General features: G+C 38.5%; 1 protein-coding gene across 1 annotated transcript in view; it reads left to right on the forward strand.

Moving 5' to 3' along the window:
- LOC585593 (DNA-directed RNA polymerase I subunit RPA2) overlaps positions 1–13,005 on the forward strand; it is a 39,027-nt gene extending 26,022 nt beyond the window's left edge. The window contains exons 15-26 of the mRNA XM_030990346.1: positions 514–720; positions 1,541–1,738; positions 2,436–2,540; positions 3,328–3,504; positions 4,513–4,657; positions 5,420–5,516; positions 6,972–7,113; positions 8,178–8,334; positions 8,962–9,087; positions 9,699–9,826; positions 10,906–11,070; positions 11,634–13,005. Coding sequence (XP_030846206.1) covers positions 514–720; positions 1,541–1,738; positions 2,436–2,540; positions 3,328–3,504; positions 4,513–4,657; positions 5,420–5,516; positions 6,972–7,113; positions 8,178–8,334; positions 8,962–9,087; positions 9,699–9,826; positions 10,906–11,070; positions 11,634–11,873 — 1,887 coding nt within the window. The 3' untranslated portion in view covers positions 11,874–13,005. The remainder of the gene's footprint in view (positions 1–513; positions 721–1,540; positions 1,739–2,435; positions 2,541–3,327; positions 3,505–4,512; positions 4,658–5,419; positions 5,517–6,971; positions 7,114–8,177; positions 8,335–8,961; positions 9,088–9,698; positions 9,827–10,905; positions 11,071–11,633) is intronic.
- The last annotated feature ends 65 nt before the right edge of the window (positions 13,006–13,070 follow it).

Genomic DNA, 13,070 nt, shown 5'->3' on the forward strand with positions numbered 1-13,070 from the left:
AAAGTTGGGCGCACGACAACGCACTGGCCAAAATTGCAAATTTCCCATGCACTGGCCGTGCGTTCCCCATGCGTCCTCCCTGTGTGACCGGGCCTTAAGTTAAGATTAATCAGCAGTAGAGTGATAGATGGTGCTGAAAATTTGGCGTGATGACAGCTGCCTTGAGAAAATAGGAAATAAGCTGAACAATTTTGTTATGTTTTTTCATTTTTTATTTAATTACTGTCATGAATACATAATGAGATATCAATGCAATAAATAATGAACACAGCACCCCGGTTGAAAAACGCTGCACTAGCCTTGCCCGATAGCAGATCAAAAGGTACGGGTTCAAGTCCTGCCGCACCACTAATGGCCTTTGGGTAACTGATATGCTTGAGGGCTTCTTACTTTGGCAGCTTAGCGACAACCAAGGTATAATGTGTAAAGCGCCATGAGGGTCAGAGCCTGGCGGATACCAGCGCTATATAAATATCCATAATATTTTGCATTATTATCATCTTTTCATTACAGGTGGTGAACACCCAACCGCTCACCCTCCCTCTCGTCAAGACCCTCTATGCCCTGGGCATGATCCCCCTCGACGCACCCCTGCCTTGCCCCGTGTCTGGCTGCTATGAGGTGGTCCTGGATGGCAGGGTCCTGGGCTACGTGCCTCAGGACATCGCCACACAGCTTACGTCCAGGCTCAAGATTCTGAAGGTCAAAGGTCAAAGCGGGGTGAGTACTCATTTTCATTTTGTGTTTTTGTGTGTACAAGGAAGGGTTGGTGGTGTTCAGGTGATGATCATCTGTCATTCAAACCTCACTCAATGTTCAATGTTGTTCATATTTGTAATTTACTATAAATTTATTTTATGCTGTAGTCTGTGGGACATCCCAGAAAACCAACAGCTCACAAGGTCAAAGGTTGATCTGTCAACTGTCAGTCTTATGAACCCTCTGATAATTCTTCAAAAGAGTCCAACATTATATGTCTCATGGGCCGTCATTCTCATGAAACGTTAGTCTCGAGGGCTGCCAGTCCTGTCGAGTGTCTATCGCCTGACCTGTCAGTTTTAAGGGTCATTGGTCACGTGAGCTTCGATCAGCCCATTGTCACTGTTTGTATGATTGGAAGTCAAATGAATTGGGATTTCAAACATTCCATAAAGTGTACTTGTATTTTTTTTGCATTTCAAAAGCCATAACCAATCTAAATGAAATAGGGAAACACATCTTCAACCTGAGGAAGATAAAACATGTTCCTGTCAGAAATATTTTTTAACTATTATTTAAAATGAAAATTAATATTCTTAGCCTTAGCTATGCTCATTTTTATGCCACAAATCCAATCCTAGATTAGCTGCGAATCAAGGACAGTCATACACTCAGATTCGACGAATGTAAAACCTTCACAACAGCAAGAAATGGCCTTTTACCTCCTGCATGTGTTGTAAATGCTTATAAATCCTATTATGTTTCAAGGGGCTTTGCTTGCAAATTGTGCAGTATGAAATTAATCTATGTGAATATCAACCATCTTTTCTTGTTTTCATAGGTCACCCCAACGACGGAGATCGTGCTGGTACCTGTAACAGGCAAGGGAGGTCAGTATCCCGGCCTCTACATCTTCACGACGCCCACCAGGCTCTACCGACCCGTCAGGAATCTTGCATTGCAGGAGACGGAGTACATCGGCACGTTTGAACAAGTCTACATGGACATCGCAGTGACCCCATCAGAGATTCATGAAAAGGTATGCAGGACTTTGATCGTTAGGGGGTCATAACTGGTGATAGCTATAAGTGAATTCATATTTAGAAGAAAACAGTTTACATTGATTCATGATTAAAAAAGAAAAATAGTCATTCTTTTTCATTGGTTGTGTGGAAGGGGGCCATAATGCCATATTCTAGTACACAGTTTTTATTTTGTCAGCGAATTATGAAATCTAACTCAAACTATTTCAAGCGCAATCACTCATATTTTCATCAATTTTGTTTCATTTCAATGGCAGACTACACATTTAGAATTTTAATAAAAGCAATATACTGCGTGTTTCAGTTAGTCTAACTCTATTATCTGACTTCAGGCTTTGGTTTATATTCATCACCAAGTAAAATTTGAAGTCTAAAACAAAATAAGTGCAAGTCATTCATTTTTCATCCATTTTGTTATATTTGAATGACAGACTACCTATGATTTAAGAGTACACTGCATGTTTCAGCTAGTCTCTATCCGTTCTCTGACTTCAACTGATACATAAGTACAATAATAATCATAATTTTCATCCAATTTCTTTGATTTGATGAATCATGACAAACTACACAGTTAGAAGTGAATGAGAGCAACATACTGAGTGTTTCAGCTATATTAACTCCATTATCTGATTTCAACTAATAAGTTCAATAATAATCATAAGTTGTATCAAATTTCTTTGATTTGAACGACAGACTACTCATTTAGAATTGAATGAGAGCAGCATACTGAGTGTTTCAGCTAGTCTGACTCCATTCTCTGATTTCAACCAGAGTCCAAGGAACATGTATCAGTGCCAGGTAAGATGGGTTGTAGAAAACTTCTTTATATTCATTACGGGTCAACTCCATTGCTGATAGTTGCTCATGGGCTTTCTTTTCTTAAAGTGACTCAGTAACATTACCTCAGATTCCTAAACAAAATCCTGGATTTAGCTCATGCTGCAATCAGAATTATAAACCTTTAGGTCAGTCAGGAATCCCATGACTTTTACAAGCCAATCGTTTATCTGAGTATCAAGATATTTATGATTGGAAATCAAAATGTCATTTTTCGGTATCCTAACGGTTTTATAATACTACAGTCTAGTGGGGAAATGAGTATAGTAAAACCGGTCTCTCAAAGATTTTTCCTTTTTACCTTCATGATAATTTTGAAGCAAAAGTTTGTATTTGGGCATCAATATTACACCATATTACAGACACTGATATCATATAGGGCCATGCATCTCAGATTTCACATTGTTAAACGATGCCTTTAAAGGACAATCCAACCATTTTTAATAAGTTCTTGTTTGTGAAAGCAGAAAAATAGAGATAAAAAGAATGGCGGAAGTTTGAAATAAATCTGACCAATAATAAGAAGAATATGAATGCTTGCATAAAGGGATTACTCAGTTTATGTGAGAGGAGATATTTTGAATTGTACATGGAGGGGGGGGGAGGGCTATTTAAGCTCCATCGATTGAACTCTGAGGATGCACATGTGTGCATGTCGCAACTACCCCTGTCAATATGCTATGGTCTCTACGAAAAGTGATATAGATGAATCACATGTACATTGTATGCCCTCTTGTCTCACACACAGATGGGCAAACAAACGATGGGTTTCCCCTCCCACACGCTACCTTTCCGCATCGACCACAAGATGTACAAGCTGCAGACGCCCCAGACTCCGATGGTTAGACCGCACGCTTACGACAAGTATGACTTTGATGACTACCCCCTTGGAACCAATGCTGTGGTGGCTGTCATCTCGTATACAGTAAGTGACAATTTTTATGAAGTTCAAAGGTCAAAGGTCAATCGTTGTCTAATCATGGTAGCACCCATTTGTATTGAGTGATCATGGAAGTGGGTGCCCAAATGTTAATGAACTTTTTTTTAAGACAAGGTCTTCTGATTCCTTTATGAATTGTCATTTCAACAGTAATTACACCTACCGTACATTGTTACAGTCTAGCTGATAATCTTTGTATAACTTTAAATACAGCAGCAGTGTATGCAAAGCACTTGCACACATTTTAATCTGGTGACTACTGAATTCCGCCATTCCCGTGGTCTTTAAAGGGACCACCCGATTCTCATTGGCAATGGTTTATAGTATACAAATAGTGAATGGCCATGAGTGCAATGGTACAAGATTTTGCACGAGGTGAAAGATAAGAGATGCTATATTCAAAGAGGCGCAGCCGAGTTGAATGGAGCGTCTCATCTTTCACCGAATGCAAAATCTTGTTCCATTGCACGAATAAAGACCATTCACTATTTGTTTTATACAACACCTCGGACGTTAACAGGCTTAAAACAGTTTTCCTAGGCATAAATGTCAGCGATTTTTTGTTTGTTTTCAATTGATGAAATTGCTGATAGTGAGCTCGCACTATTAAGCAGGCAGCAAACCACGCGCATACCATGCGCCGCGCGTACCAACCTTTTATGTTTAATGTGGCGCGGAGTGCAATTTTGTTTGATCCTTTCACACCATTGCACTCTGACATCACTTAGCTCACCATATACTTTGTACATCGTTAGTGACGTCAGAGTGCAATGGTGCGAAAGGATCAAACAGAATTGCACGACTGGAGAATGATGCCGTCCAACAGTACTTTTAGCGCATGTCATGTGATCAATAATTGACCTATGATGTTGCAAGAATCTTTTTATAGTAGGCGTTGTATAATAAAGATTATTTGATTGTAAGATTAGAAGGTTAGACTTGAAATTATACATCTTGATTTTATGTTGTGTTATGAAATTTCATTTGCTATAGGGGTATGATATGGAAGATGCTATGATCATCAACAAGTCTTCATTAGAGAGAGGGTTTGGTCATGCCAGTATCTATAAAACAGAAGAGATTAACCTGAGAACCAAGCTAGGAGAATCAAAGCATGGACGAGTGGCAGCTGTCTTTGGTAAGCAAAGCAATGATGATAGTGATGTGGTGGTGATTCCAGTGGTGGTGGTGGTGGCAGTGATGGTGATGATAATGATGATTGTGAAGATAAGGGTGGTGATGATGATGATGATGATGATAGTAGTGTTGGGGATAATGATGGTGATGATGATGATGATGATTATGATGATGATTGTGATCATAATGATGGCAGCGTTGGGAATAATGATGGTGATGATGATGATGGTGGTGATGATGATGATAATGATGATAAGGATTGTGATGTTGATTGTGATGATGATGATGATGATGATGATAAAGAAGTTGTTGTGTTTAGCTAGCCTGGCAATGATGATTGTGATGGTATTGTTAGTGTTGGTGATGATGGTGTTGATGATGGTGATGATGGTTTTGATGATTGTTAAGTTGTTGATTGTGATGATGATGTTGATGATGATGATGATGATGATGATGTTGATTATGATAATGATAATGGAAGTGTTGAGGATAATGATGGTGATGGTGATGATGGTGATGATGATGGTGATGATGATGGTGATGATGGTTTTGATGATTGTTAAGTTGTTGATTTAGATGTTGATTGTGATGATGATGATGATGATGATGATGTTGATAATGATGATGATGGTTGGGGACATGGTAATATTTTGAATGTTGGTCATGATGATAGTTCTGATGTTGGTAAAGTGTCAATGATGATGCTGATGATGGTTTCTTGGATATTTCTCTACTTCCTATATCCTTCTCTTATACTTACTAGGTTGTGATGTAACAGACCCCAGACTCAAAGGAAGTATAGACAAAGATGGCTTCCCATATATAGGCACAGTACTCCATGAAGGTGACCCATACTATGCGTAAGTCAACTAACCATTGCCAAATGTGGGGGGTGGGTTACAAAGACTAAGATCAACTTTAAGTTGGACTTAACTATGGCAGGTAATTTATGCCACTGTTTTCTCTCACCATTTACTGGCATTGGTCTCTCAAGGGACTTATAAATCAAGGTCACAAATCTACAGAATTTACAATTTTTGATAGTTCATTATTTAAGGACAAATATTATCTAAAGATCATAATGCTGAGAGCAACCAGTGGCATGAATAGCCTGCCATAATTAAGTCCAACTTAAAGTTGATCTTAGTCTTTGTGAAACACCCCGTGGTCTGTATATAAACACACATGACTACATGTTGCTTTGCTTGCTAGGTGCCTTGTCTGTTCCAGACATTAGCAATCAATGATTTCCATCTATTCCTATCTATGGTTCTTTGTAATGTGACGTCACTTCTGTTACCAGTCAGCCCAATGAACTTATCTATATATGCTGTCTCCATCTTCTTCTGTTTCCCACAATTTTTTCTATTAGTATAATGTGTTCTGTGCCTAATATGTCCAACAAACAGAAGCTATCTTTTCCTTCTGTTTGTGTTAAGGAAGAATCTATTGACACATAGGCTTTATTGAGAAAGTGTCGATAGATCCCTCCTTAAGATCATAAGAATAAAATAATGTAACTGTCTCTATAGCCCTCAATACTTGAACAATCAGCAGAAAGGTTTAAAGTTAGTTGGCTTTTCTCAATAACTAGTGAGCATTCAAAAATCTTAAGTACATATTAATGTTACAATTTAGCTCTGTCTGCTCTATCATTTTGCAACCCAAAAATATTAAATGAAATTTAAGAAAGAGACATGTTCTTGCTAGCTGACAAGATTAACAAATATTGGATTAAGATGACAAGACATGTGTTTTTATTATTTTATTATTTATTTTATGTGCATGATAACTATTTTGATTAGATTTCAAAATTGAATTATTATGTAGAAAATGACCTCCATTTGAAGGATACTCTCCCATTGGCTTTCTCCTCTGTTTCGACTCTGGTTAGCCGTCAACCAGTGTATCATTATTACCTGTATCGTGAATTGCAGATACTATCTATCTATCTAAGTATCTTCTCCCGGTTTGGAGGTTGATTGCAACATCTCTCCATTTCACTCTACAGTATCTTCTGCCATTCTGGTGCACTCTTGCAGTTTTAGTCCACTCCAGTTCTTGACATTCTCTTCCCAGTTGATTCTGGGTCTCCCTCTCGGTCTACTTCCTTCCACTCTTCCTTCCAATACATCCTTTAAGAGGCTTTGGTGCCTTTGAATATGACCAAAGTATTTGATTTTTCTCTCCTTAACTAATCCTACTACCTAGTGCAATTTGTTTACGTCCTGCCATGTGCAATATCTCTGTGTAGGTTTTCATTCGTTTCCAGGATATTTTCATCATTCTTATGTAAATCCACATTTCAAATGCAGGTACACTAGGCTTGATTCAGGTCAGACGAAGATCGAGAAGTACAAAGGGTCAGAGGTCGCGGTGGTAGATAATGTCAAGGTCACAGGGAATGACCTCGGTAACCAGGTCTGCCAGAGAGCTTTCATACAACTTAGAATACAGGTATGTGTGTTTGTGTAATTGGATTTTTACAGACGTGTATCAATCAGATATGATCGTTTACGTCTGGGGACCGACCTTTAACGTCACCATCTGAAAGACGTGACTCAGTTTCAAATCGGGGTGGACTGAGTCAGTTTGTAGGTAAAGACAAAGAGCTGACCAAGTGAACGTGCTGCAAGACCAACTCAAATCTACCTATATGGTGGGACTAATGGTGGGATATGGGTCATTCCGTGGGGTTGGGGCAATTTTTGTGACAGACCAGAAGTGAGAAAGAAACCATCTCCTATCAAACATAACAATGTTTGCACAAATTGAGTTAAGCATATCCAACTATATTTAGAAGTACTCTAGCTTCATAGTGAATCAATATTATAGACCCAAAGTTAAAAAATGTAATGTCCATGTAAAGCTGGTGAAAAAGAAAGGCATATTAAGCAAGGATTTTGAAACGAAGCAACTGAAACAGGAATGATTCTGGTAGTGCACATATTCATTGCACACAAATCTTCAACAGATGATCTCGTTTTCGATAGTCGTAGAAGTTCTCATACCAACATTAAATGGACATCGCTATATATATTAAGAATTTAATAGACCAGTTTAGAGGTGGCAAACGTACAAGTGACCTCCAAATATCCACATATATTTTTAAAAGTCCCACTTTGTGCATTTAGAATAATCCCAAATTGATTGAGGTGCATCATGAATTCCTCTTTTTTTCCTTTTTATTTAACCTCTTGAAAAGAATGCTCACAATTTTGAACAATAGAATGTTCTGTTGGTGCATAAATGAATAATGAATACATGACTTTCAATTAAAACATTTCCTAACCTCTATCTGCCCATGCACACATGACAACTTTCAGTTTTCAGAAATGTAGGAGTTAAAAGTATTTTGTTTCTTTTTCTTTCATCAGTATAAAGCCTGTGTTTAACACGACTAGTTCTACATGGAAACAGATTTTTATTTGCTAAAAGGAAATGGTTTGGCTGAATGTGAATAGTTTGAATTATATTTCAAAAGAGCCCATTTTTTAAAGTAATATTTTTCCATTTCACAGAGGAATCCCATCATTGGTGACAAGTTTTCTAGTCGTCACGGTCAGAAGGGTGTATGCAGCCAGCGATGGCCGACCGAAGATATGCCCTTCACGGAAAGCGGGATGACTCCGGACATCTTATTCAACCCTCATGGTTTCCCTTCCCGTATGACCATCGGTAAGCATGGCAAAACTTCAAACTCGTGTAGAGTTGTGGAGAAATACTTTCATCTTTAAAAAAAATGGCTGACTGAAGAGAGTGGGATGATCCCAACATCAACCTAACTCTCTGGGTTTCCCTTCCCGTCTAACCGTCTGTAAGAATGGCAAAACTTCAATTTATATTGAGTTGTAGGAAGCTTTTTCTGCATACTGGAAACAAAATTTCGGTATGAGCAATAATAAAGCCAGTACTAGCCAACCAAAGATATGGCCTTCAAGGAGACCTCCGGACATTATATTCAACCCTCATGGTTTCCTTTCCTGTATAATCATCGGTAAGAATCACAAAACTTCTAGAACATGTTGAGTAACGATGCGATGCCTGTATTCATACTGACCGTTTGGAATTAATCAGCAAAGCTTCTAAAAGGGGGCCTCCAAGCCTTCCACACCTTGACCCGAAAAAACTCTCCTCACTTAGAAAACTATTCTGCAATTAATCACTCACGTTTTGATATAGCTTGAGTTGTGGTGATAAGAATAACTCTGCAGAATTTCTGGAAGACACATCACCCTGCCTCACCCCTGCAGTTAGTGTTAATCTCTGCATTTCTTCATCATTTCTTTCTTCATTAAATCTCAGGTATGATGATAGAGAGTATGGCCGGTAAGTCGGCATCGCTCCACGGTCTGTGCCACGATGCCACGCCCTTCACTTTCTCAGAGGAACAACCCGCCGTGGACTACTTTGGCAAGCTGCTCACTGCAGGTAAAATAAAACAATTCCTTCAATTCTTCAATGGTCTTCAGAAATTATCCTGTTTTACTTTCCTGATTTTCATGGTGACTTGTAACTCTCTCTGGATTTTGTAACACACTTGTAACACTTTTGATTTATTTGGGGGGTAATTTTTTAGTATATTGATGATAATTCAATGTTATGGATCAGGACCCTGTTTCATAAAACTTGTTATCAATAACAAGTTACATCGTAAGCTACCAAAATCGTGGCATGTGATTGGCTGAGAGGAAATTTGTCATAGAAATTTAGCATTAGTTATTGGAAACAACTTTTTTGAAACAGGGCCCAGGTCATTAGGCAGGCAGTGACCTTCTACTGGGTGGTTGCTTTTTTAAATAAATTTACAAAAGAAAGAGATGCATGTTTACTGGTAGGAAAGACTTTCCATTTTCACTGCCAGAGTCACATTAGTTATTGGTGTGGGTACAGTTGATACAATGTATGTCAGTGTTCAGTTCTAAACTGTATGTATCTCCATCTTTCCTTTCTCTTTAGTAGTGCAGGCATAAGATTTTTTTACGAAAATTTACTTTACAAAATTGATTTACTATAATTTTCTTTTTTCTTCTTTTCTATAGGAGGATATAACTACTATGGCACAGAGAGGATGTACAGTGGAACCTCGGGAGTAGAGCTTGAAGCTGATATATTCATAGGAGTGGTGTACTATCAGAGGCTCAGGCATATGGTATCGGATAAATTCCAGGTAAGAAAATCCCTTTCTCTTCTCACTCCTGACAGCTGTTTTGTCTGTTCTTGTATATTATAATTATTCTTATCATTAAATATAATATGTATTTGGCATCAACTTTGCCTAGAAGACGGTAGCAAACTAGATCACTGTACATGAACATGTTACTCTCTGATCTCTCCCCCCGTTATAACTAATTGGGGTCTGCAGGGATACCAAAGCACTATGGTCCCCCCTTCTCTTTTCAAAAGAGTGCACTGACTCTCATCCACACAGGGCCTCCATCGAATGCCCCACCTGAGGGTTGGTGTTTTTTTTGCTGTCACCTACACTTACATTGTAGTCTGCATTTATGAAATCTGGGAATGGCATGTTAAAGGGATCTGGTAACTTCGACTTAGATCCTTTTAAGAAGTCCTTGATTTAGCTCATGCTGCAATTATAAACCTTTAGGTCAGTCAGGAACACCATGACTTTTATGAGCCGATCGCCTGTCTGATTATCAAGATATTTATGATTGAAAATCAAAATCAAAGTTTGCGTTTGCCAAACGGTTTTCATAACACTACAGTCTATTGGGTAAACCGAGGATGGTAAAACTGGTCACTCAAAGATTTTTACTTTTTTGAGGCACTTCTTGATCATTTTGAAGCGCAAATTTTGTAGGGCTTCAATATAACACCATATCATAGACACTGATGACACGTTGGGCCGTGCATCTCAGATTTAACATTGTTAAACGATACATTTAATGTTTACACACGATGAAGTCTTTCAGTCATCTACCCATGTTGGATTTAAACCTGGGATCTTTGATTTGACAAGCGGATGTTCTGCCATCTCACTGTCAACGTGTGTAGTGGTGGTTATCTTAAATGACTGCTAAGAAACCATAAATGCTTGTAAAGTAAGGACCGACAGCTTTAGGTCCTCTCTGAGAGACCTGGTAATGAGGATTAATGCCTTATCAAAGGGCACTAGGCATGGCCTTGGTTTCGAACCCGGGTTGCTGGATCACGAGACCACTGCTCTACCAACTGAGCTATCGTGCCTCCTCGACTCAGCATATAATATATGTCCGTTTGTATTTGTAGGTGCGATCAACGGGACCGGTGGACATCCTGACTCACCAGCCAGTGAAGGGAAGGAAGAGGGCCGGTGGTATCCGGTTCGGTGAGATGGAGAGGGACTCGCTTCTTGCCCATGGAACGTCTTTCCTCCTCCAGGATAGGCTGCTGAACTGCTCTGACAAAAGCTTGGTATGTTGGTGATGATGAGGAGGAGAATGATGATGATGATGATGATGATGTTAATAATGATGTTGATAATGATGATGATGTTGATAATGATGATGATGTTGATAATGATGATGATGGTGGTGATGATGATGATGGTGATGACGATGATTATGATGATGAAGATGATGAGCATAATGATGATGATGATGATGAGGTCGTATGTGGTGGTGGTGGTGGTGGTGATGGTATTAGAGGTTGCAGTGATGATGATGATGGCGATGATGATGGTGGTGGTGATGATGATGATGATGGTGATGATGATGATGGTAAAATAGAGGTTGCGCTGGTGATGATGATGATGATAATGATAGTGAAACTAGTGATCATGATATTGACGATGATGACTATGATCTTGTGATGGATGACATTATGCCGGCAATCATGGTAATAATAAATATATTTTTGAAGATGATGATGATGGCAATGAGAGTGACGATGGTAATGCTAGAGTATTCTTAGCATTCTATCTTGTAATGAATGAAGGCGACCAACTTATGCTCCAAACTCTCCCATACTTTTTACAGACAAGAATATGCACCAAGTGTGGGACTCTCCTGGGCATCCACCTAGAGAAGCTAAGTGACCGGTCATCGGACGGGAAGCTGGACCTCCAAGACATGCTGTCCAGTGCCCAGAGGAAATGGTTCTGTGCAACGTGCGAGACTTCGGACAATATCGAGACCATTACTGTGCCATATGTCTTCCAGTACCTAGTGGCTGAACTTAGCGCAATGAACATCAAGGCAACACTGGAAGTGAAGTGAGCACTTTTGACGTTGCCAATTTAAATGCTATGGAGCCAAAGTGAGCACTATGAACATTTCCAATTGGAATACTATGGAGCCCAAAGGAGGACAGTTGATGTTGCCAATTTTAATGCTATGGAGCCAAAGTAATTTATAGCTGAACTCTGAAAGGCATTGCTAAAAGTGAAAAAAGCACAGTGGGCCTTACTAATTTGAATGATTTGCAGCTGAATTCGGCACAATTGATATTAATCCAGCATAGAAAGTGAAGTGAGCACTGTTGACGTTGCCAATTTGAAAGCGTTGTAGCTGACATTGGCTCAGTGAAGAACTAAAGCATCACTATCAGGGAAATGTCCCAATCGATTTTGCCAATTTGAATATATCAGTTAATCCCCCATATGATCTAGAATGTGTGAACTACATTCCATAGACAACCCTATACATGTTTTTTTTAAATGAAGTTCCTATCTGCAAACTATTTCTCGACTCCTCACAATTCCAGGAGCTATTCTATCAAGTACACATAGTATTACATCAAATATTGACCTTGAATATTTTATGTAAATTTATTAAAATATAACAACACAAAAATTACAATTGAAATACTAAAAAAATTGTTTTCACAGTCAAGGTACATATTACACAAGTCTAATAATTCAAATTTCAGTGCAATTTGCCAACTTAAAGGTATTGAAGAATGTGAGGATTGAGTTACAGTTCTGAATGTAACCGCATGAGGGGAAAAGATCTTGCACATGGCTGCAATTTTGCTCGTTTTCCATACCTCATAATTTAATGATTTCAAGTTTTTATTTTGAAAGTAGGTTGTATTTAACATGCAGTGAGAGACATCTATGTTTTAATCTATCCTTGACTTTTATCCCTAGTACATTTAGTTTACTCACATACTAAAATCATCAAATATTGTTTTGTCACAAAACATATAAGGAAAAGTAAATCATGTATAATGACTATACGATAATTGAACACAATGACTTTATAAGGGTTTTGTGGAATTATCAAATCCTATAATTTGGCAAGCTTGCTTGAATATCTAATAAGTCTTCCAAAACAAAGAATATCATGCTCTTTTTTGTTTATAAAAGAACAAGTAATAAAGTCAGTATTGCAATACTGAACAATGAAACGTGCTTGAATATTTACTTTTGTATAGAAACAAGAATATGTGATGGTGGTTGTCGTGATAAGGTA

Source organism: Strongylocentrotus purpuratus, unplaced genomic scaffold (genome assembly GCF_000002235.5).
Source record: "Strongylocentrotus purpuratus isolate Spur 01 unplaced genomic scaffold, Spur_5.0 spur5_scaffold_19, whole genome shotgun sequence".
Taxonomy (NCBI): domain Eukaryota; kingdom Metazoa; phylum Echinodermata; class Echinoidea; order Camarodonta; family Strongylocentrotidae; genus Strongylocentrotus; species Strongylocentrotus purpuratus.